Source organism: Sinohyriopsis cumingii, unplaced genomic scaffold (genome assembly GCF_028554795.1).
Source record: "Sinohyriopsis cumingii isolate HCF-2022 unplaced genomic scaffold, ASM2855479v2 utg001518l, whole genome shotgun sequence".
Taxonomy (NCBI): domain Eukaryota; kingdom Metazoa; phylum Mollusca; class Bivalvia; order Unionida; family Unionidae; genus Sinohyriopsis; species Sinohyriopsis cumingii.
The window spans coordinates 705,709-733,164 of record NW_028316010.1 but is presented as its reverse complement, the minus strand read 5'-3'; the positions used below and the strand labels follow the sequence as shown (position 1 = coordinate 733,164).

Genomic DNA, 27,456 nt, shown 5'->3' with positions numbered 1-27,456 from the left:
TTGACGCCCATGGCATACAGCATAACGATGACATATCATCCGAAAAAGCCTCATTTTTAGACCTGTTGATGCGGCTAATACTTGCGCAATGACCTGTGCATGTACTTGATATATTAAAATAGTTCTTACAAATGTACTTCGTGCACTCATCCAAGACGGATTTGCTAGAAACATTGTCACTAGCTTATGTATGTTGAGGACACTAAACTTCAGACTGTACATTTCAGTGAAAACAGCATATGGTGTCCATAATTTAAATAGCATATATCGATCTAAATGCATACAGCAAAACCTTTTTTAATTAGCTTATCAATGAATCCATACGCTTAGAAATGTTATTTGGTTACTTGTTATTCAAAACATATCTGCTGTTGAGATAAGCTTCAAATGAGATTAAATTGTAATTCGTATCATGCAAAATAAAAAATAAAACAATAAAACACATCGGCATTGGTAAAGAAAAGGAAATTTATCTACCATGTTTATTCGAATACTATAATGATTTTAATTAATAAATTAAGAGGCATTCGCAGCGTCACTGGAAATGGATAACATAATGCAATGCTTCCAAATGGAACACATATATCTTTGAGACTAAACAAACGTCAAGCGTATTTATTTACATCAATGTCATATAAAATAAAAAATAACATTTATAAACAGGATAAACGTATTTAGATGTTTAAAACCGTGAGAAAGATATGTAAGATTTCTCAGTATGTTAATAAATCTCAAGAGTTACCAATAATAATTGTGTGTGCTTGTTTAAAGAAAAAGCAAATGAAATGATATTGTACAATAGTTGGACATATATCCGTATCAAAGATATTAATATTTAAAAAAACTATATACATATTTTGCAATAAAAACCCAGCTAATTCAAGTAAGGTGAATGGGTATATGTAATATATACTATATATGTCATGCAAGATAGTATAATATTTGAACAATTCAGGTGTTATTCCAGCATGCAATGGAGGTGAATAATTTAAATTCAATATTGACCAGTTTTAAAAATGAAAGCCAGATTAAATATTTCCGTTGTTTGCATAAATTTGTTGTATAAAGAAAAGATCAGTTTACCATTACGAATGAATAAAGACGATTTTATAGTCATGTTTGTCACTTGTGTTGTTACAGGAGTACATCACTTAGTTCAGTGACTATGTGGTTAAAGCAATGTTCATTGTCATCATTAATTAGTTCTTCATTGTAAATTTGTCACCCATTAACATCAAGCTACTTTTGCAGTTCAATTAAAATCAACATATATCATAGATCTGTCCAGAATGGCACTTAAAGTACAATTCGACCCAATATGAATATGATGAAATATTTCCACATAATTGTTTTAGAGTTAGCTAATTGTTAATAAGTTCGATAGCAGGCAGAAAGGCAATTATATTATATCGAAAATATAAATATGATACACTAAACTATTTTTTTTTCATTGCACCACCTTAATCTCTTCTAAATCACATGTAAACGTTGTAGTATAAAGCTGTTTGAGAATTTAAACACATCAGCAAATGCTGTCTTTTCTAAGTTATCCGTGACTAAGGTAGGACAGTAAATATTTCTCAAATATTTGATGTATGTACAATCAGCAACACAAGTAACACATTGAAGTGTTAATGCTTTGCAGAACAATTAGAGAAGGTGAAAAATACCCAACACAAAAACAATTAGGTTGCTTTCGTTTGCAAAGTGATGGTGTTCTTCAATATCTCAAACATTTGTATTCTTCCTCATCGCATTCACACAGTGAAAACTAATATTAGTGATATATTTACAAATTGACTGCAGAGACGACGTGTATGTTATACACACCACAGAACATATTCACTTTTTAGCAACTAAACACTATGAAACCTTTCTACGTTTGCTGTCATTTTCACTATGCATATATTCAGACTAATGTAAAAAAGCAGTAAATAGATAAACACGGCTTTTTGTTTTACACTGCTACACATACTGACAACAAATTTATACTATGTCTCAGCACATATTTGCAGGCGAAACTGAGTCACTGTACACATCGGTTCATATTGTGTATGTACTTAGATTCCTATACCTTATCGTCTTGTTACTTTACTTTCTCTAAGAGGGCACATGAAAACCACATATATTTCACACATCAAGACTGAGTCACCTGAACGAAGTTTCTATCATTGTGAAGACCACTAAAATATACTGTTTTCTCTCTTTTCTCTTACACTATTAACATATTTCCATTAAGCGTGTATTCAATGTGCATATGTGGATTAAGGTGTTTCCCGCTGAATTGATTGGATGTCGCAACCCAGGTGCTATGCTTTATTGAGCACTTTTAAAATTGTATTCTCCTGAAATTGAATGGAAGATATATTTTGTGCCCCTTCTCAATAAATCCTCAATTTGGAAAATAGTCAATGTTTTCCAAAGAAACATACAGTTATTTCATATAAAGAATTAAGGAAGTCCAGCACCCACTCTTCTTTAAGCACACTCGAGAGTTAAGAGTGAGTTTCCTCTATTGTTAAAATTTAAGGAATAACCCTTTCAATAAATACAGAATCTCATATTCATATAACTTTAGGAACAAACATTATATGAAACGTATACATCGTCATTCTTAATTCTTTTTCAAGAAACATCTCAGGTCATGTATAGTAGTCATTTGAATTGATTTTATATTGCAGAATCTGTTGCATCTGTAAGCATTGCAATTTGTAGAAACAAACCAAAAATACATATCAACCATAAATATACATGTCGAATGAAAAATATTCAGAACGCCTTATTGACAGTGATAAATCGATTGCTTGAAATTCCAGTGCCTTTATGTATAGTATGCTTGAATTAATGATGTGGTTTGCAATTTTTCAACTTGAGTAAATAGGCTTCATATTTCTTTTGATTTTAAATTTCGTATATCACTATGTATTGTCTTATATTTCAACTGGATGCTTTTATGTTTATATAATTTCCAAAACAGAACAAGGATACAATAAAGAAACAAACAGTGATGAAATGGGTGAAACGAATTCTAACTTAACGATTTATAGACCTATATGTTTTTGTAGATATTCGAGGTATTCATAGGTTTGTAAGATTAACAATAGAACTGGAAAGTAAATCGAACTGGTAATGATGCTGTTGAATAAAAAGACTGAGAAAATTCCAACAAAGTTCCTCGTCTTATACTTGTAATCTGTTTGAAGGAGTAAGTTTTATATGAAAATATCGAAGCTGGCTAAGCTATCACTCGCTTTTTCGTGTATAATACAGGTTATTTACACTGTGGTTCTAATCACAATGTTCAAATTAAAGAAGTATAATTTATAAATTAATGTTACAAGTTACATTTTATCTAAGAAAGACAATCGAGCGGTTGATAAAGAAAAATAATGTAATTTAAAATGTCGTCGTGACATTATATGGGTTAAACATTCGTTTTTGTTTCATTTTTAACTTTTAGATTTTTTGGGGAGAGAAGGTTCATTCTTGCTGGGATGGCGCATTTAAGAATTAGAATTACATTTACGCACGACAACACTCTTTATAGAGGAATAATGGTCCGATCAGGCATTATTTACAGTTCCTAATTTCAACACATTTATTTTCGCCCTGACAAGTCATCACTGGTACAGTACGAATCGTCTGGTTTAACAATTTGATTGTACACGTTCTCGATGTTGTTCATTCTTATATTGTGTCCTTCTTCGCAGGCTTCATCTCTCTTCTCCTTGCGTTTCTTTCTAAAATTGTAAGTTGTATAAAGTGAGATCTCATCTGGCAAAATTAACGATTAACATATAAAGAGAATACACATCGCTGACTGATATACCCTGTTCACTTGCTCACTATTGGTGATACTATAAACCAAAAAAAAAAGCTATGTGCCCAGCCCCGATTTGCAATAGCTAGGGATATATTTTATCATTATAGCAAATACTTACAACTGTTATTTCAAACATGTACCTTAACATCGAAATAAAATGTAAGCATTAAATAGGAATGGAAGTATGTTTGACTCAAGCTAATTATATGTAAATATTTAGACTTAATGTCAGATGCAGAAATTCATGTAATGAGCAAGTTATCAAATTATCGATGTGCAGTAAGTAAAGGCATCTTAGTTTCAAACTCTAACATCAGGACTAAATACCAAAGGTTCCCGTACCAGAACACTAGACATTATTCATACATTTTTAAAGACAATTTAACAGCAGCTATAATAGCAATAAACTTCATAAGACTATTTCTAATATCATTACCTTTTCTGTATGATGCAGTAGAGTAAAAGAATGCCAGCAAGAAGTACTAATGCTGACCCCACAGCAACACCTATGACAAAGACCTGTGGTTGTGATGTATTTGGTTTTTCTGGAGCTACAAGAAATAATGTTGACGGTTCGTCAGCTACTGATTTATCTGACTGCTTGCTTACTTCTTTAGGAAACTCTCAGTTTTGCATATTATTATTCATGAACACATAACACTGTTAAATAAACGTTTATATGCATAAAACGTTCAATGACATTAGAACCCAAAATAGGCAAATATGTAAAAGATTTAATATGCAGCAGAATATCCCATTGTGAAGACTGTAATCACATTTGTTATCTCTACATGTTGCTCTCAATGCTCGGCCATATCTTAATGTGGTAACTGAGTGAAGGAGCATAAGCGACTTTGCCGAACAATCTGATCTGTTCGCTAGTATTATCGAGCGCGCAGACAAAACCATATTCGTGTAGAAAGACGTTTATCCAGTATAATTCGATTCGTGGATTCAGTTATATTTCGACGCAGTTATACATTCCGCTACGTGTTGCAACAAATTTAAAAATCGTGACAATCGATGTTTTGAATTAACGATGTAAGCGATGACAAAAAGACTAACTTAAGCACATTAATCACGCTTGGATGGACTTGATTGTGATAATCTCGATCCTCCTCTACAGTTTACTGACATAAAAGAGTTTGCAAAACTTAATCCTGGCATAGTTATTAATGTATTAAGGACATGCGACTTTTTCAGCAATCAGTACATATATTCAGACAGAATAATTTGATTTGCTAATGCTGCACAGGCCAAAATCGGTATACAATTATGCTAGGATCACACATTGTCGGCGAATAATATGCAGGCATTGTTTGTTCGAGTGTAAGAAATTTCCATGCAGACATTGCATCCATTTATATGTTACCAAATAGCTACTTGAAGGATATGACTTTTACTGTAGTGGAAGCAGCCAAGAGCCGCAGAGCACTATCATGTTAAAAATTGATAAACACTTTCTGAAAATATATGTCGAGCAACGAAGGATGAATTTACCGAGTATCATCTTAGCGGACTTCAATTGCTTGAACGCTCCACAGACAAATACAATCCAAGACGCGGAATGAGTCCAATTGGGTTTTAATATACTTTACCAATATGAGGGGGAACAATTAAGACACCATTTATGTATCGTGGCAAGGACCCGGTCAAGGTATTTGTAAATCGAAGTTACAGCGAAATGAATCACTTATCAGCTTTTCTCCCCATGTATATGATTATAACTGGCAAAAACATTCGGGGGAACTAGCAAATCCATAGTGCCCAGAGATTTGCGATTCATAATACAGATAATTCCCACTGTGATTCTTAAGATCGGTATGTTAGATATTTCATCATAATCATTATAATCATACATGATTGCCTTATTGGGCTGAGTAACGTCCGCAAATATTACCTTACATATTATATAATACCAAGTGTACTTTCTACGTGACAAGGTAAAATCAACAAGAGTGTGAAGACCCCGTTGAGGGTATAGACACATAAGCTAATGAAATAAAAGCTATGATAGAAACGATATCAGTTTCTGCGCCTTCTATTGCAAAACAATAATAAAAATGTCTCAATTAAATGTAGATGGATTCATATGCCGACTGTACTTCAACTGCGACATATATAGCGATACGTATACCTAGAGATATGAGTAAAGCTGACATACTTGTAATATTGGGATTTTTCCAGATGGGAAACGATTAACCGGTAAACAACTTTTCGCGACATGGAGGACACTATCATATCGATATTCATAAATGAGCCAGGATGTGTGAAAAGTAAGTTCATCTGTATATTTCCTCATCTAAACCGATTCGTGGTAATTATGTAAGGGCAGAACAATCAATGTTTTGAATAGGCGCTCTTGTCTCCATTGCGGCGATAATATGTATCAACCTCAAAAATATAAATTCCACCAGGGTGAACTTGAGGTTGGTAATCTAGAATTTTCTTGATAGGTTGCTGATATCAGTAGATTTGCAAATTATTCCAGCATATCTGTTAATGAACCTGTTTGGAATATAGACATGCACCCTTTGCGGCAATCATTTTGTTAATGTGTTTTTATTTAACAGCTTAGAGTCGTTTTACCATTATCTTTCATTACAAGAATAAGGCATTTTCATGCAGACCTTGCATGAATGTATGTAGAACCAAAAAGTTACTTGATGAGAACCAAGAAGTTATTTGATGCGTATAACTTAATCATTTTAATCCTAATTGTACACATGTAAAGAACTAACTGGACGGGAAAGAAATAAATAATATATTGAGCATCACACAACAAACTTAGGCACTAACTCTGTTTAAAAATGAGTAAATGCAAGTTTAAGTCAAGTCTTCCGTTTTGTACGATTGTGAGAGAAACTTCAAAATTAATATAAAACACAACAAAGAACTGGATCGTCCGCGTGGCAGATATTCGTCAGCGTGACACCTGATTTCTAACAATACTAAGCGGGATATAGTGGCCCGGCGATAAAAGGAGCAGAGGCAGCAGTTACACAAGTATATTTGGCAAAGACTTAAACCTGATATTGACATCAGCAATTTGCATGTTCCTTCTGAAACGAAAATTTAGTAGTCATATTGTTAATTAATACAGCTGATATTGGAAAATCACAAGGTATTTGTTGTGAGTATTTTCGTCAGATCCTACCCCTCCAGCTTGACACTCATATGACCAAACATATACACGCGCGAACGTTACCCACAGGAATCCCTGAAGGAGTAGAGTCACGTGGATAAGAAGTAAATCACCTGATAAGAAAGTAACGTAACCAGTATCTCATTACTACTATGTACACGTCCATTAATATCGCAAGTTATTAGTCCGCACGGGTATATATATGGTTAACATCACCATAATGTTTGAAGACGAAGGACACTGACTTAGTCTTTACATATAGCGTTGACTGTGAATACAATTGCCATGTTGTGGGTGGATCGGCATTTGCATTTACTTGTGAGGTCTCTCTTTTTATGTAATCTAGCAACTGCCTCTTGTACGATATTTTATTAAATTATACATTTTTTGAGTGCTTCTGAAAGGAAAAACACATTTAATCAAGATATGGTTATAATTTTCCGGTCCAGTATCTCAGAGCAAATTACACATATATTATCCTTATACAAGAGCCACAATCGTCTTTACAAATGCTATTAGATTTTGAATCTGGTCAAAGGGTTAGCAAGTATTTGCGGGATCTGCAAATAATTTTAATACTATGTATGTTTACCAATAAAGGTAATCATTTATGGGTATGCAAATAATAAATCACGAAATATTAATTAAGTAAGCTTTCATACTGGCTTATTTTAGGGTCTTTGCACACGCAATGTGTTCACATCACTCTCTTAAGTTCAAGTAAGTATGAACTCTTTTTCTAAGTTTCTTTTGAAAGCTTTGCAGTGGCAAATATAGCAACAGCGATATACTGCTGATCGGAATATTATCGGTTAGAGTCTAACTGACTGGAAACAACCTGTTTCTTGATACTGTAATAGGAGAACCCGCAGATCTGTCAGTTGGTAGTCAATACAAGTCAACAGACTTGTGCAAGATCGATGTCAATTTGGATATGTCTATCTATATTTCTTTTAACTCCTGGTACATGATTTTGTTTAAAGTTTGTAACTAATATTTATAGCTGTAAAACGCAGAAAGTCTTTAGTTAAAGTTTGTTTCTATCAAGAGCATTTTAGTTACATAGCCTCTATAACTATTTGTTGAAGAAGGTGTTGTGAGTTATTAATACTAATCTTATTACTAAGAATTAGTGGCTGTTGTGGCTTAATTTCTCGCTATAAGATTGGGTTTCAATGTGTCTGGAAGATCACAGTACCTTCTAATTGGTTGGGCTAGGAACATGAAAAGGAAAGTTCAAGGCAAAATGAATAGTAAGATCATTCCCATGGTCAAAAACGATGGCTTATATAAAGAGAGAATTGACAATCAGTTTCTTCAGAGTTTCGAATCATTCTCACTGCTTCTTTTCCTTTTGTTTTATGCTGCACTTAGATATTATTCCAGAGTAAAGTTATTTGTTAGGACTGTTCAGTGGAGACAGATAGTGCTTATTATTGAGACCATAATATTCTTCTGGAACTGTGATAAATTATTCGAAGGAATGATAGACAACGCCATATTGACAACGTCACGGTTTTCTGAGGACCAATGCATTTCCAGTTTAGGAATTAATAAGGAAATTTTCAGTAAATTATGACTTTAATAGACCTTTGTAAGGATTATTTTGGATTCACTTTATAATACTGTAAGTTCCATTTTCATTTATAACTTTGATAAATAAATTATTTGTTAGTGTACACAAAACATATCTGTTTTGCTTATTTCTATTAGTTAGTTTCTGACCATAAAGTTGTAACAAATTGCAAATTAAGGCACTCTTAAATCTTTGGGACGTTCAACCCTCTGGACCAACAAGTATGTCATTGCCAAAATTATTGCACCTTGTGTGTATCAGTTTACAGTTAACAAGTCTATAAAATCAAATGAATAAGCACAACCTGAACATATGTGCTTCCTTTAATACTGAGCAGATACCGCGATATATATATATATATATATATATATATATATATATATATATATATATATATATATATATATATATATATATATATATATATATATATATATATATATACGTGCATATCACCAATTGTGGAGGTACATACACCATCATCAAAATATCGCCTAACGTCTGCAGTTCACCCGGCACGAATTTGGTATGTCGTGTCCAATATTATATTTGCTTTGGATCACCTGGAGATATTTAGTGAGTCTGTCGTAGTCATGTACTGTAATGCAAGTGTTGCTAATGCAGCTGGTATCAGCAGCAACCCGACTAAAAAACGTTGACAAATCAGCTTTTTTGACACTCCTGATCAGATCCAAATCAGCGCTGTGTCAGGCTGAATACTCTCCCTCAATATTAATATACATTTTATATACTATCAAGTGCACTTTCTAACTGACAAGATAAAATCAACAAGAGCGTGGTGTTGATGAACGATCGACTGACCGCAGCACTTTAAAAACATTATGCCTACATACAGGACAATTAACAGAGCTTGTAACGGCTGAATCGAATAAAACAGTTGTTGTCGTCTTTTTCTACTCTTCTTCTGTAATTGGTCATAGTGTTAGTCAAGGACTTGTAATGGAACGCATCGTTTTCCGCAATGCAGAAATTGGGCGCTGAGTTGGAGCCGCTACTGCGAATATTTGAAAGTTATTTTTAAGATCGATTCTTCAGGCACGTTATTTAAGCTGCTCTAAAAATACAACAACATGTTTATCATAAATGTATACTGAACATAACGACGCTGAAACCCACATTGATCCAAAAATATTGTTGCAAAATATTTTTAAAAAATAGCAAAAAATGAGATTTCTATCAAAAGTGATACTGATATTATTTCTCTGATTAATTGTGTACGTACGTGTTTTCTCGCAGATATACCCTCTGAGTTTTGAACAGTCGTAGTCGTTCCACATTTTATTAGAAGTATACATTTCCGCACAGTTCTCGACGTAAGCAGTATTGCCAGGCTCACCTTGAATTAGTAAAACGAATCGCTAAAACTAATGTACAAAAAACAAAACTGCAAACAAGGATGATAATCTCTCTTCTGTTGCTATTGGTATCTCGATACCATTAAAAGTACTCGTAAATTTATTGAGTTTATATATAATTAAACATGCGTAAAACAGTGGTATTTTAATATTAATATTTTGTAAATAAATATTATTTTGCAAGATGAATGCTTCTTTTGGGAGTAAAATATACATAAAACAGTTTTTGAGAAGAATGCTTAAGGTACAAATCTGATAGACCATTAATTACTTAGTTTCGTTTCTCGTGGATCGGTGGTTCTTTCCGGGGTTTTCCCGGGATCTTCCTCCACCACTAATACTGGCCGCCATGTATAGCCTATCGTGTGCTGAAAATATGGCGTTATATCCTACAACAATAACAATAACAACAACAACATAGTTTCGTTTTGTCCATCATTTTATCCAGTAAAATATTATTTGAAAAATATTTTATTTCAAATTCGTTTCTTCACACCTATTTAATATAACTAATATCCTAAATCTGCTTGAACTGCCGTTAATGTTTGTGTCATTTAGTAAATAACTCAAGCGGTGTTCTCAGTTTGTTATATATTTTACAATGAAATCTGCAAAATGTAATTTAATACATATATGTTGCTGTTTGCATCTTTCTCAGATACTAGAAAAGACATTTTGAAGAATGCTATTACTAATGGCTCCTTTGCTACAAAAAACTTAACTGTCTACCTAACATGAGGTTTTGTTAAAGTATTGCACATATGCAGATGAATAAAAATGGGTAAATGTAATAAAATCCCAAAGTACACATTATCCAAAATTAATACACATACCGCCATGTACAGGAATACTGTGCCAAAACAAGATCCAGCCATTTACAATAGCATTATATTAAGGAATTGTGACCGCCATGATCCAATGCATGACTTGAAAGAAACTTCAATAAATAGCGTTACAATATGTATATACCTTTTGCCCAGTTGACATATGTGAATTGCTTTCCGTTAGCCCATGTACGTTTATGTTCCGGATGCAACCTGTCTGAACCTATCCATAATCTAGACTTCATCTTCGATACTAAGCCTGCAAGGCAAATTAATTTGTTTCAAAGCTTTGGGCTATACATTAGATACAAAGATTATTATATTCTGGGGTATGTATTAGACCTTTAGACAATATGCATGCATATAAAATAACCTTCTATTGAGGAATTATGAGCCTCAGCAAACAAATGTTTATTGTCTACAAATGGCTTACTTGATTGTTCTAGGGCTTCCATCAAGTAAATTGCTAATGCTATACTTGGTGCCCAGTATATAAATTATGTTGTCTGTCCTTGAAACTATCGGATAAAGTATACTTAATTTAGTGTCCTCTTTGATCAATGACTGATGCAAATTAAATGATGCTTTGTGTTTCATAATCCATTTTAGATTATAAATTAAGAGTTTAAGACAGCGCGAAAATGATCTCATCTTGCCTTATATGATAAAGACATATCATTGAATATATTTTAATACCAAGCCGTTCAATACAGTTATTAACATAAACTATTCCGTTCCTTCAGTATACGTCCTCATTGATCCTTGGCCTGGAAAAGTATTTCCGAGCGTTAATGAAACGTTTTGCATTTAGTTTATGTTGGATTGGTAGTAAAGGTTACTTATTCTGAATACTCCACCTCTTATATATATATAAAGAGAGAGAGAGAGAGAGAGAGAGAGAGAGAGAGAGAGAGAGAAATGACATAATGTGTATAAAGACTAAGAGGAAAACTAATTACAATGAAATATGTACCTTGTATAAACTTCTGCTCCTCAGCTGTTTCGATGACGATCAGCATGCCACCATCTTCCCTGCACATGATAGATGCGATGGTCCATGTCAACAGTGAACTGTTGAATTTGTAGTAATGGCCTGTATTGTTATCTTTGATGTACGACATGGCTGCATATCTGCTTAAATTTACTAAATAATAATAATAATAATAATGATAATAATAATAATATTAATAATAATAATAATAATAATAATAATAATAATAATACGAATAATAGTAATAATAATAATAAATGTATTACTAATAATAATATGATAATTATGATAATAATGATTGTGTAAACAAAGATACGTAAATAAACATATGTAGGTATATCGATATAAGACAGGGTAAGTGCATAATACAACTGGTAGGTTAATATTTGTTTCACTTCAATGCATGCAGCTTGGGTTTAATTAACGTGCAGTTGAAAGTGAAACTACAGAAACGCAGAATTCACCCACGTGTTTTGTGTCATCAGCCAATGCCTATGCGGACAATGTGAGAAAAAATGGCAATGCTTAATATATGGAGGTGATTTTTGAAGAACTGATTTGTTAAATTTTATCAATTCTGAGGCTTTTCTAAAAACGATAATGCACAACGAGAAATGTATCATCTGTTCACACTATGTACGAAATATCCTTTTTCATAAAATTCAATTTTTTTAAAATCGACGAATTTTTATTGTTTTGTAAATTTTATATATGTTTGAGTTACTTCGCTTTTAGTTTGCTGAAACTAACTCATACGAAGTTTCATGACAACAATCAGCAAAATGAACGTGAAACTGAACTCTATAATTACATTGTGAAATTATTCCTATAGGAATGTATACGATGTTACACTTACTAAAGTATTTTTTTTCTCACTCAGTCGCAGTGCAACTTTGGTCAGTTACTTGCTGACAAAAAGCTTTATCACCTGGCAAAACCCCTAAGCAAACACCGCAATATTGTACTGTGAGGCTAGACTTGACCTTGAACAGCGCAAACCTTAATGGTGAGGATCTGGTTGTAGTATCTGATTTATATGTCGAATGAACCATCATTTTCTGAGTAGTAGTATTAGCAGTAGCAGTAGTAGTAACAAAATGTGCCAGTTAAATCAAAATTATCAAATGTTATTACTCCCACTTGGTAAGGATTAATTATATGAATCAAAACTAATGCTAATGATGATATAACCTTTCGAGTTCGCATACTATTTTATATCCAGTCCCCTTATTCTTTGAGACAGTATGGTCTCTTTTATCATTATATAGTCCTTATGTACCTCTATAATCTCATATAATGACTAAACTGACTAGTCAGTCATTTTTTTTGCAAGTAGTGGCGAACATGTACATCTCATCATTGTTTTTATTTTACACCCAGCTGACTTGTATAGTTTTTCACATGGGCATCTATAACTTTTAAAAGAACTATGAAGTACATCACCTTTTCGCAGACAAGACTATGTTCATATTGGATTGTCGAAAATGTGGCCTTGCTTTCTATGTCCAAATTCTTTCTACAATTCTGCCTTAAAAACAATAAACATTAAAGATAATACCTTTAATCCTGATTAAATAAAAACACTGTGTGCCATTCTACATGGTCTTATCGAATCATGTTCTAAGAGTTGAATCATATTTTTTCTAATTTCTGGTAGATTTCCATACCCCTAGAGTCTTGTACAGTTTTCGAAAATATCATCAAGACTCCACTACCAAGCCTGTCACTTTAGATTGAACTGTCCGTTTATTTGCCGTTCAAGCCATGGTTTCGAGCCCTCATCTCTCGGTATGCTCTTGGGTTGTTCCGTGTCTTTTCGTGTAGTAGGTGTGTAGTTGGCTAAACATAATGTTTTCGACACGGCGGTCATAACATATGTCACGTATTTCACTCGCAGCAATTTGCCTGCAGTTACTCAAACGGTCCGAGTGAATGCGAGACATACTCAATACATTATCTTTAGGACTGAAGAGAGTCTACCGCACTCTTCGCACCACCCGACGAGGAAGCACCTATTGTTTCTAGCTATAACACCTCGTCATTGAACACCAAGATCAGCAGCAATAAACTCACAGACGTAGGTGGGATAAAGGAGGGGTTTGAAAGATTGACAATAAAATGGATGGGAGAAGTTTGAGAATGATATGGAGAACATCCTAAATGCAGATCTGCATTTCTACGATAGTCTTTACATCATACAGGAGAGGTTTGGTATCCATAGCACATGCCCCAATAGACAACGGGTTCAACTAAACAAGATGCTGAAAGAATTATGGTGATTATAAAGACAAGTTTATGGACGTTGTATCAGTATAGAAGGCGGGGACTGCGAGCATTGAGTGAGGTACTGACAGAAAGGTTGATTAAAATTACGAATGGCGTAGAGCTGCGCATGAGTAGGGGAAAAAGTCGGGCAAGAGGGCGGTCTTTATTGCAAATCCTAGAAATGTTATTTGCCTCTTTTGGGAGAAGTTCGGTCAGGCCAATTTCAACCAGAAGAGTTTAGAAACAATCACATGCTACCTTGAGATGCGATGATCCGACAGAGTGTGCAAGGATCCTATATGTAGAACTAATATCTTGTACGATATATAAGAGGGCGTTATTACCTGGAAAGAGATAAGTGAAGTCGTAATGGGGCTAGAGTTTGTCCTGTCCAAGGTGAAAACGGTTTGTCCTAAGTTACATCGATTAATGTGCGGATTGATGAGAGTGATATGGTAGAAAACGAAACAAGGATCGTTAATTGTTGCCAGGACTCTGTGGGATGCTCTGAACCATTAGAAAAAAACTCCAAAGATATTAATCTTTCCGGATATAGTTACGTAGCGTAGGATATCATATATTATTGTCTGCCAAGTACTTGATCAGTAAGAAGAATAACGATAAATCAGTGTAGACCGGAGTAGTCTCAAACTTTTGTGGGTGTATTAAACACACAGGTACCATACTTCAGCAAATCAAATACGCCGGGATTCAGGTTGGAATTTGACAATTGTATAGTTTTATCATATCAATACATATAGTTGAATAGCACGTAAACTGGTTAAATCAGCTCTTGAACACCATTACCATAAACAAGAGAATGTGTTAGAGTCAATCACAAATTATAAGAGCAATATAAAGTTACAGTTTACACAACACATGTCCTCACATCATAGTTCATTCTGAAATAAGGGATCTTTACAAGTTGTACCATCTCTGGTATTCAGTTTCACATGAGCTTTAAACCCATAATCAAAGCAACAGAAAGGGATGCTATAGAGAAACACATACTTTCAGGAATACACACAATGAGCCAATGGGAGATTCATGGATGAATTTACAGTCACCACTGTTTCACATGTTCTGGCATGATGGGTATTGACAGCATTGAAATTGCAATCCTATCCAAATCTAGTTTGCGGTGAGATGGGGACTCAACACAAATCCCGAATGTCCTCTCTGCGTCATATCAACATACCGTAAGTCACTAACATAAATTCGAATCTAAAGAAGTCATGATAAGGTCCTCCGAAGAGGGAAAGAAAGAAGAAAATACCAGCATTAATCACCAGGACAAGATTTCTCCAATCTGTCAAAGAGGAAGGAACCAGTAAAACCTAGCGACAGAGGACGATAATCCTCAATGCCACATATAATTACGACTCAAATGTGGATCTCAGGAACAATTGTATTTTTCTTTATTGTCCATATATCTGTACGTCTAGAGTTTCTCAGAGTCCACGAAGATGCTGGTGGCTATTAAGTTGAATGTATGTTGGGAGGAGAAGTGTGATGAGTCTCATTATAGACACTTGGTAAGTATATAGCACTGCTGGAGACATTCGAGAGCAAGGTTGGAGTAAATAGGTTTTGCCATAGAGGTGGGAAGTTGTAAGTTTCTTGCTCAGTCGGTCTGGAACTTGTTCATTCTCTATGTATAACAGATACAAACTGCAAAGTGAAGGTTCATGCCATAGACAAAGCTGTTGAATAGAGCATAGCGCTGGCTATGGATACAACGTACGGATAAGAGCTGCCTACCTACCACCAACATGTAGAGACTGATCATCATTGCCATTTCATCCGTCCACCCAAAGGCCGAAACATTCAGTGACAGTTGGTTCCAGCTGGTGATATTTACGGCATCATTAGATACACTGCATTTCAATAATGGATAAGATATTTGGCATGGTCTAGTGGTAGATACTACCGCCTTTCTCACATACGAGCAAAGTTCAAACCGGTGATAGGCAAATACTTTTTCTTCAATTTAAAAAAAAAATTGTTATGCGGTTTTATACCTTACCTTAACCCAAGAAAACATAAATGGCTAACAGCTGACGTTGTGAAGTCTGCTATACCAGTCTGACACACATCTTGATAGACAATTACGATAGCATAAAAAAGGAGAACATTTGCTTGCTCTGATTAAAAAACAGATAGATTTCTTTTCGTGGATGAAAATCATCACATCACGTCAAAAGACTGAGCTTTATATACATCATTCACTCACTTCGAACAAACATACTCACGGTATTGTCCTAGAGTGAATTTGCAACATTCTTTGCCTTTTATTGTTCTACTTCCGGAGCACTGTTGTGTACTGTATTTAAGAAGGTCGCTACGTAGTTCGTTATCTTGGGCATTTCCGTAATAACACAAACCGCATTAAAGTGTCTGTTCTCGACATTTGTCAATGTTCTAGAGTTTCGTTGTATTGTGCATTCTATTAATTGTTCCATTAGAATATAATACTTATCGGTACATTTCAAAATTTCATCTAAATACATTATATTGTTGAAATATTTAAAATAACACTTTATGCTAGTATGTATTAGCGTGCCAAGATTTTCGTGAGGGTTGTAATACAAAAATACATCATCGTTGACTGACTTCGACGAGCAGAATTTGTGAATGCCATCTGCTAATTGGAAACAGAAGCACTCATTTGGGAACAAAGGAAGTTAAACACTATTATTGAAGTCGACTATTGAGTAGTGTGACTGTACATCACAAAAAATCTCCAGCATTTTGCAATTTCGATATTATGCCCGACCATTTGCGTGAAAGCAGGTGCATCTACTATTACTTTGCATCGAAATCACTTTCCGGTTTTCCGCTTAAAAGCCAAACACAGACATACAACCATATGAATCGGAAAACCTCGATAAACAGCTACCAACCCTGTAGTTCTACTTGACGGATTCATAAATGTAACATGAATGACAGAAAGGAAACGGTCTTGTGAATAATTATATGGTTGATTTGATCTATATAACCGGAAAACACCAAATGCAGACGCATTATTTTATGGGGAACTGGTAAGTATACGTACATTGGTTTGAAAATGTGTTTTCTGTTTCTATGATTTACATTGCGATTAAAAGGTCACTGATGACATTAATAAAATCGTCTACTTTCCAACTACCCTTGAAAACATTAGATATTATGTTATTTCACACGGAAAGATAAAGAAGCGTAATTGGGTTCATCATCTAACATCTAGTTCAAATGAGGTTACATGAAAATCGATTCCCAACTTATCCGCTCACTGTAAAAGAAATAAAATGTTTTGGTTCATTGAATTCTGAAAAGAAGTACAGCTATAAAGACACCAGATAGGATACAGATTCATCCGTTGATATACGAACATGGGCGCGGAGTCGCAATGAAAGGTCAAATACCTAGGGAATCTAAAGCGGAGTGAGGCTTTCAATTTCATCAGTACCCAGGCCGAGTGGCTATTAAGGCAAACTAATGAACAATATATTTTGCTTACGGAGAGGGAGACTACAAGAATGGGTTGCACTGAGTAGATTTTGGCAGCTAGCTATTGTGGCGTTACTAAACGATGAAGCACGAGACAAATGCATAATATATTTGTTGCGTCTGTATGAGCAGCACAACGACGTTTTTAGAATCTGTAACGATACCAGTTTCTCTATAGAATCAGATCATGTAGCCAAACACACTGGTGAGGTAAACATATCCACCAGGAGAACAGTAAAGCAGACAATACAGCCTGCAAATATAACTGTTTATCTGTTGTATTTGTTTGTCATGTGTATATTTTGTATTTGCTTTTGCTTTTTGAAAAAGACGAGAGCGTTCAGAGTAGTTAAATACTAGTTTCGCGCTGCTGGTTGTCAGTTAATTGGAAATATATATATATATATATATATATATATATATATATATATATATATATATATATATATATATATATATATATATATATATATATATATATATGCCACTATTCGGGTAATTAATCTCGGCGAAGAAGCCTCAGTTTTGAAGATAGCAGAGTGGAGTGCGAAAAAAGGCAAACATATGGAATCCCTAAAATGGGATTCATATCGAGCTAAGAGCTCTTGGAGGTTATCTTCCGCTCGGGATTGTTACTCTTGTCGTGTCTTATTGTGGCAATTTTCAGGCCGGAGTAATAAACCAAACGTGTCCACGGTACTAAAGCTTTTCTTACTGATGCAGATATAGAATAGCTCATACGGCCGAGGACTGACGAATATGGCGACGGGCTTTCTCTTACACTTATACTTAACTTTGCTGTTGTCTTTTTATGTTCGTCGTCTTTTTGTTGAGTGGGTCCTGCTCGTCACTTGTGTCACAGAAGTGAATATATTAATACCGTCTTCCACATCGATAGCCTCAATGCTCTGAGGCAGATTATCAGTGTCAATATATTACGCAAGCACTCCATATTCCTTTCATCTCATTCTAGTAGAAGATCTGCAAAAGCTGGTTGGTCAAGTCGAGGATTGGCCGTTCCGTATTGATGGGGCACTTAAGCTTTATGCTGACTTTGAAAAATGCACGCAGTGGGTATGTGGTCAAAGATATTCTGTCAATGAAGTGCTAATGTCTCTAATCTTTGCACACTGTTCCTTCCTTGCTCTCAGTCACATAAAATCCTGATAAGATTTGTATCGTCTTTCCGAAGAAGGAGTAATTCATCAGCCAGAGAAGTTTGTTTCATATTCAGAATTCACCACCGTTTTGCCGCGTTGATGGCCCTCCAAAACGATTGACAGTTAATTGTACAGGACAACTATAGGTCCCCATAACTTATAAGCTGATCTAATATGCCCATTTAACTGATACGTATAGAACATATAAAAGTTTGGTCTATCACGCAAGCATACGTCTAATAAAAAGGTAGACAAACTCACAGTTTATTTTGTAGTGTGGCATACTTACGTGTCGTTACCTCACCAGTTCACAGAAAGTGACATTGCTGAATGACGACAGCAAAGTCAGTCATCGTAATTATTTGTAATGTTTCGATTCCTACATAAATACTGCATTAATGAAACGTTTATTTGACGTATCAAGATTGTTTCTGTTAAAAAAAGTAAATTCACTAGAAAAAAGATACTTAAGTCATATTTCGCAATCTATGAAAAGCTATCAACAGTCTTCAAATCAAATTGACCGAAAGCAATAAATAAAAATTAGGACGATAACATGCTTTATGATATTCAATAACGTAATCACGACCAAACAATTCAGCTGCTTAGTTCAATGCACAGAATCATTACGTTTGCCTTGTATTTTCCTAAATGATTTGACCAGTGGGCAATTCTGCTCCAAATACAATCTGTATTCGAAGTAAAGCCTAAGTAAAATATATGCTGAGTTCTTTAGAATCAGAATCATGTTCGAAACAAAATTAAAAGTTAAAAAACTCTTCTTGATGCCTACTTCCCACTCATTAAATTAGTCGATATTGTAATACATTTGGACGCTAACTAATTTGGTGATATTCAATAATTAAGGACGAAATATTCATCGACACTCCTTTCACAATATAGTCTGAAATTACCAACAAGCAATTTGGTTGCTACGTTCCTTGCACACCATTTGCTTACAGGAGCCATCGTATTTTCTTGATGAGAAAAATGTTGTATATATAAGTCTCTAAAATACATATATCTGCAAAGTGCACACTTGTAATTTCTGTTCACTTCTGGAATGGTTTTAAAACAAAATTCTCTCTCAAACGTCAAGATGAAGCTGCAGAAGGTTTATTAATTTCTGTTAAACAATGATGACAAGACATGACATTTTAATATTTGATGGAAGAGCTAGTAAATAATTTTGTTTTTAATAGAACAACAATATCATGACATAAATTCTAAACGAATGGCTTCACAAGATGATGTCAAAGTATAAACTTGTACGCACATGTATTCTCGCAGATGTATCCGTGAGGAAATGTACACTTGTAGTCGCGCCAAGTACCGTCATAAGTATCTATTACTGCACAGTTCTCGTCGACAGGAGGATTATTAGGCTCACCTTGTTTTAAATTTTAAAAGATATGCAAAGTTCAAAACTGCAAAATATAATTCACACTATAGTTTTTTGCATTCTGGGAATTAATGTACACAAGAAAATAATGATTATCTTGCAAGGATGTATAATTTATAGTAAGTACCATAGTGTCTTTTTAATTACAGTATATACAAATATCCCAATATCGCTTGTGATAGTTTTAAAGTGTATTTTTATTCAGTCAAGAACTCATGAAATTGTGTTTATTATTCATTCAAACTCGTCAGTGTATAATGCACTACATATATCTTGCCAATATTTCATCTTCATCCCATGATTTGAAAACTGACCATACAAACACGTTGTTCGACCTAATACATTTTTCAAAATTGTTGCTACTGTGCCTGCTCCTAATGTAAAATAAATTTCGCAAGGTTATACATATGTTTAACATTCAAAGTTGAAAATTGTCAGACCCGTTGCTGGCATATAAAATAGCATTATATTAAGGAAATATAAGCAATTGTGTTAAAATACTTCACTGTTAAGAAACATCAACTGACATTTATACCTTCTGCCCAGTTAACATAGGAGAATTTCTCTCCATTAACCCAGGTACTTTTCTCCTCCGGATGCACCTTTTCTGATCCGATCCATAATCCAAATGCTGTAAAATGTATCTTCTGCATTTGGTCTGCAATGTAAAAGCATGCATTGTTTCAAAGACTTGGGCAGTTACCTATTAATAAATTCAGCATGTTCTAAGAGGCAAAACATATAAAAAGTAAAGCTCATTTTAAGAAAGCACTTCTGCGTTAAAAATAACATTTCATTGAGAAACCCCCAAAAGAATTCTATATTAAAATCAGGTTTTGCACACAAACCGTGTTGCTTGAACTGCAAGATATTGCGATAAATTCAATTGATGTGTGTTTACATGTACTGTTCTTAGAAGATCATTCATCCTATTTGTTGCAGAATAACCAACTCAGTGGATTAAGGCAAAATAAAACTTTTCTCCTTCCTTAATATATTAGGATGAACACATTTACATGGAGTGTAAATTTGCACGAAAAGTGTGTCCACGCGACAAGAAAAGGATGAATGATAAAACTCAGCGTGAATCTTTGTCCAAACATTCTCCATAGGTTATTGATATAAATTATCTTTCCTTAATTGTATCGCTTCAATGATCGAAAATTTATAATATTCATTGTCGTGAGAGTCAGTAAAGCACTGTTAATATAACTAAGGTTTTGCTTATACATATTTGCCGCCCGATATCAACAACCATCCAAAATGAAATGTCATATTCTGCTTTCAAACCTGGTATCAGCAAATCCTTAATTTTTAAATGGCAAGCATCTTGGAATGAAGGTGTCAATACCATGCTCCGTGTGATCAAACTAAAATGGTCTCCATCCTACGGTTAAGACGAGGTAGTCATTGCAAGAATTAGAATTGGTCGTAAATACCTAACCCTCTCCCACATTTTAAAGGGCAACAATTCAAGTTTCTTAATCTGAATCCTTCTCAATGTTTGATATGTTATTTGGATCTCTAATGCAAATAGGATTGTTATATAATTTGGTAATATGTACAGCACATGAAGGAACTTGCTGATACATTAAATGTGTCTTCTATTTGAAATTCCTTGTTGGAAGCAAACATTTGCTCTAACATAATGCATGAGTGTAATCATCTTTCCCTTCAATATGTTTAAACAATATTTGTATTGTTAATCACCCTAATTTACCTATTTATCCTATATGCACCATTTGTATCCTCCGTTGATAGGGAACCTACATATATTTTCACCATGATATTGTTGTGTGTATTTCTTGTTTTCAATAAATTTTTTCGATACATACTATCTTATTCCATAACCTTTTGAGTGCCGCTATACAGCTTTGCAGTGCTTCGTGCGCCGTTAAATCCAAATTAAAGCAACCAATCAGCTACATATTTTCAAAAGATCAACTGATTATATCAACACAATAGATCTGGTATATTGTGACTTATAGACAAATGAATAAAATAATATTTTGGATAAATTGTATATTTCACCTGCTATAAACGTCTGCTCCTCGGATGATTCGATGATAGCCAAATTGCTACCAACGCCCTTGCAGATCCTGGATGCATGGGGCCATGTGACCCCACTATCTTCTATTTGGTAGCAGTGTCCACTAGTTTCATCTTCGATCCATAAACCTGCGCCACACGAGCTCGCACTTACTAAATAAATAACACAATATATTCTACTACTACTACTACCACTACTACTACTACTAATAATAATAATAATAGTATGAAGAAGAAGAATAAGAAATAGAAAAGCTACACCATAAATAACATCATCAATAGAAGCAAGTGTAGAGTTAGTAGCGGTAAGTCAAAGTAGTACAGTCCTGAGTAGTAGCCCACAATTGTTTATCCATAATGTGTGTTTCCCAAAGGAATTAGAAATATATATTTAATTTCAGCATTGTTCTGGTTTAGAATGGAACATGTGTTTGTGAAGAGTTCATAAAAAATGTTGATGTCTATATTTAAATTCTATAACAATCGCATCATAATGACATAAGTGCCATTAAATAATGTTGATGCTTCTTTTTACTTCATTGGCTATCGTGTTGATTTTTGTAGGAGCCGCTATGGTATGTTTTAGAACCTCTGAAGCCCCAAGAAAAACGGTGTTATGTGGATTGATATCTAACAATTTTCTTAAACTATGTACCAAATACAATTTTTGAAAGTTTATTCAAAATCGATGAATTAGTAAATTGAGTTATAGTGTATAGGAGAGTTACTTTGGCTTAGTGTCGTCTACATAATTAATTGAAGGATCATTCACAACATATAATGGACTAAAATTACATTATAAACTCCAATTCAACAATATACATTTAAAATCTGATATTGTCTTACACGACGAAAATCTGTTTCTACAGCATTTCCATGAATCATTGTTTTAATAGTTACTTACGGTGTAAACTAAAAATGCCTGAAATTAAAACCCACCTATTTCTACTTGAACAGAGAGTGCAACAAACCCCCCAAAATGAGTCATTGTAGTAATAAACACACATAAATACATACATACATGAATGCATATCTACATACATACATACATACATGCATACTTACATACGCATGCATGCATGCATGCATACATACATACATACATACTTACATGCGCACGCATGCATGCATGCATACATACATACAAACATACATACATACATACATACATACATACATACATACATACATACATATATACATACATCCATCAATCCATCCATCCATCCATCCATCCATCCATACATACATACATACATACATACACACATATTTACATACATACATACATACATGCATACATACATACATACATACATACATACATACATACATTCATACATACATACATACATACATACATACATACATACATACATGCATACATACATACATACATACTTACATACATACATACATACATACATACATATATACATACATCCATCAATCCATCCATCCATCCATCCATCCATCCATCCATCCATACATACACACATATTTACATACATACATACATACATGCATACATACATACATACATACATACATACATACATTCATACATACATTCATGCATACATACATACATACATACATACATACATACATACATACATACATGCATACATACATACATACATACTTACATACATACATACATACATACATATATACATACATCCATCAATCCATCCATCCATCCATCCATCCATCCATCCATCCATACATACATACATACATGCATACATACATACATACATACATACATACATGCATACACACACACATACATACATACATACATACATACATACATACATACATACATACATACATACATGCATACGTACATACATACATACATACATACATACATATATGCATACATACATACATATATACATACATAAGGATATATATATTTTATGAGGAGAATAGGCCTTGTCAACGACCATGCGTGGGGTTGATTATTCACATCATACTTACCATTTGCTAGTTGCATAATATGTAAGTAAACTTTTCATTAATGAGTAAATACTTTAAAATTAAGGCTTCAGTGCCTGATTTTAATGATGAATGAACCATGTATTACTCCCAGCAGTAGCGAACAAAAGTCAGTTACATGAATGCGTCTGAAAAAATGTTATTCCCAGTAATAAATATAAGTTCGGAAGATGGAAACTAGTCATGCAGATATGTCACTGGGATCATACCAACAAGTTATGGCCTGTCCACTTAAGAATTGAGAGAGAATTATATTTATTATCATTGTATAAATGCTGCGTTATATTTGGATCTCATAGCTTGACCTATAAGGTTGTATTATATAAATCGCCAACATTGTCGCACATTGTATATCTTGTACACATTATTTTTCCTATATCCGACATATTTAAGCAGGTTTGTACATGACAATGTATAACGTGTAATAATAGAGGAGAAAATTATCCCATCTGAATAGCCTATACTTGTATTTGAAGTTTATTAGATGAATAGGCCTCTCAGGCAACATATTTAATCAGTTATTTGGTGGAAGCGATTGTTTTCAATAACGCATCCGTATAGCTACAAAACTTTCAGTCTGAAGCAGATACGTATTTATTCGACAACTAGTTTATTGATTAATATTAATGTATGTGAAACATATACAAAATCGCTTGATCAGAAGGCAAGATTTGTATTATAGTATAGCATCACTTTCTATATGTATATAATATAATATATTATATTGTTTCATGAAGGTATCTTGAATCTTCTGACAGCATTTCATTTTACAGATATATTAAGATAAACGACAGAAGAGAATCTTGTTTAAAAAATGAATTAAACTTATTGATTTATAACAATATAAACTAGAGATCAGGGCTATATTATGTCCTCTGAGAGGTCGTGTTCCTCATATGAAGCAAATACGTTATCAAGTTATATGACTGCCAGTTTTGGTATATCAAACACTGACGCTAAGTAGGTTTTTGACGCTTCAAAAACGAACAGACGGACTATTATGTCCAATTGCTCTGCTAACCAGGCTAACAGCACATTGTATGAAATACAAACACAAAGATGACCTTAAAGGGGAAAATATCCCACTATCACACTACCAATGTGTACATAAATATCTAGAATACTTACCGAGCACGCACCAGACGAGAGTTATCAATAATTGTTGTAAAATCATTATTACTATTGATCCATAAGCACACACTAAGATGCTACCAATCACTACTGCCTGTCAGTCTTATATTCTAAGCATCATATATCCTACACTAAATTCAGATATAGTATATATGTGGTATATATTATTTGACATCCTCGTTTCTCCCATGACTTATATGTGCATTTGGCACAATATACCATTATATATTACGTCACCTTCTCCTACACTGTATTTTGGTATTCCTGATATAGCTTTACAGGGGTTCAAGTTAACACGCCACAAGGGTTTCGTAAATGGAAAACATTCTAGCGTCGTTTATATACGTTTTCGAGCTCCGTAAAAGTTCTTTAACCATCCCCGTCATCTAACTTATATACACTCATCCGCTCACAAGTGACATAAATAGACATCTGGAGTCTCACGAAGTGTACGCTGATGATTATCAAATAAACACATATAGCTGGCCACTTTAAGTTAATAATACCATATAAGGAGCATAGAGAACCACGCCCAATTTAAGGTCAAGTAGAATATGTAACATGCTAAGGATGATACAAACAAAAACCGTCTTGATCACCACGTACAGACTTTACAATTAGAATTATATACATCAGGCTATAATAGCAGCATTAAAATCACAGTCAGTACGAATCCTAGGTATCACTCTACAGAATGATGTCATTGCACCAATATGTAATGAACATATGCAAGGCGGCATACCTGGAGGTTAGACGCATCAAATCCATTTGCAATTAAATTTCGAGTGATGCCTCTAAACCACTTGTGTGTTAATTATTGCTTTCAAAACTGAGCAACTGTAATTCGCTTCAATGAGGTACTTCAAGTTAATGGTATCTTTCTCTACTAAAAATACTTCAAAACGTTAAAAACACGGCTGCCCCGATCATTTATAGAGTCCCCGTTCGATTCTGGATCAAGCTCAAACTATTTGTCTGTATATATATATATTGTGTACTAATGAAAACTATCTGAATAAAATCTCTTTTGAAAAGGAAATAATTAACGTCAATCAGTCAGTCATATACACACATACATATATTAATACATATATAAATGCATACATACATACATACATACATACCAAGTGGTTAATTGTGTGTATTATGCATATACTTAGCTTATAGAGATATCTGGAGTGTAAATGAAAAGCCAAATGCACAAGGTTTTGATTGCCGGTGTGGGATTTTATGGCAGAGCTACATACTATGATCAATGACAACACATTACCTTATCCAAAAATCAGCTAAACATATTGTTTTGTGTATTTATGAAGCGTCTAGTACAGATCACGGCCTTATTATTTCGTCTAAGAGATCAGTTTCCCCTGATAAACCATATGAAATAGCAAACTATTTGTCTGCAAGTGATGGTGTCTTACAAGTTGATCCTAACATCGCCAGTGACACTGGAGAAACGACCAGACTTGCAGATATCGCTTTCTTTGGCCGAATAACTTTGGAAAGTGGTCAAAAATACAGCAGGCGGGGCACAAACTAAACACAAACTATAAAGGTTAACTACCACACTATAATTTTGTGTATATAATATATATATATATATATATATATATATATATATATATATATATATATATATATATATATATATATATATATATATATATATAAAGAGTACTTACCGAGTTCGCATGTGACGATGACTATCAATGAATGTGGTAAAAACATTATCGGTCTTAATCCATAAACATAAGTGAGTCGTGTCATTAATATCTGCTGCCTGTCAGATGTATGATCCATACACGCTAGATCGTGTCCTAAAATCTCTTATGTAATTCGTTTGTACATTGCATATTACAGGATGTAAGATAATTTGGTTCATGTGAATCACTTGTGATCCCAGGGCAGGACATAGGTTTGGCGATATTATCACATTATACGTAGCAAATAGGTTTAGAATTAAAATATGTAATTTTAAAGAGAAAAACATGACAGAGCACACAGACTATCGCACTTTTACAACATTACAATATGATGGAGACAAAATTAGAGAAACCAGATACGTGCATAATGCTTTAACTGATTGAACACATACCAGTAGGCATAATTAATATCTTAGTGCAGATATTACTGTCTCTGTAGAGTAAGAACTAACAATTTTTAAACCTGTAAGAATGTATCATTTGCATTGTAATATTAATTTTCTCTACAATTATCA

At 33.9% G+C, this 27,456-nt stretch overlaps 1 protein-coding gene across 2 annotated transcripts; it reads right to left on the bottom strand.

Annotated features, from left to right (window-relative positions):
- Positions 1-444: 444 nt before the first annotated feature.
- Positions 445-27,053, bottom strand: LOC149772064 (C-type mannose receptor 2-like). 2 transcript variants are annotated; one of them, XM_089947913.1, is made up of 9 exons: positions 26,921-27,053; positions 22,083-22,253; positions 20,587-20,709; positions 19,926-20,039; positions 11,718-11,888; positions 10,890-11,003; positions 9,788-9,901; positions 4,260-4,374; positions 445-3,740 (listed from the first exon to the last, which is right to left on the bottom strand). In XM_089947913.1, the coding sequence occupies exons 1-9, from the start codon at positions 27,036-27,038 to the stop codon at positions 3,599-3,601; spliced, it is 1,182 nt and encodes a 393-aa protein (XP_089804039.1). In that variant the 5' UTR covers positions 27,039-27,053; the 3' UTR covers positions 445-3,598. The 2 variants fall into 2 exon arrangements, with proteins under 2 accessions (XP_089804039.1, XP_089804040.1); XM_089947914.1 differs by lacking the exon at positions 26,921-27,053 and adding an exon at positions 25,236-25,605.
- Between the last annotated feature and the right edge of the window lie 403 nt (positions 27,054-27,456).

What these genes read in the sequence shown, in the direction of transcription:
- LOC149772064 (XM_089947913.1), bottom strand. Translation starts at nt 27,038, where the DNA reads ATGGATCATACATCTGACAGGCAGCAGATATTAATGACACGACTCACT. An exon ending in ATACATCTGCGAGAATACAT is followed by an intron (nt 11,889 to 19,925) that starts GTGCGTACAAGT and finishes ATTATTATTTAG; the next exon opens with TAAATTTAAGCAGATATGCA. An exon ending in TACTGCATCATACAGAAAAG is followed by an intron (nt 3,741 to 4,259) that starts GTAATGATATTA and finishes TTACAATTTTAG; the next exon opens with AAAGAAACGCAAGGAGAAGA.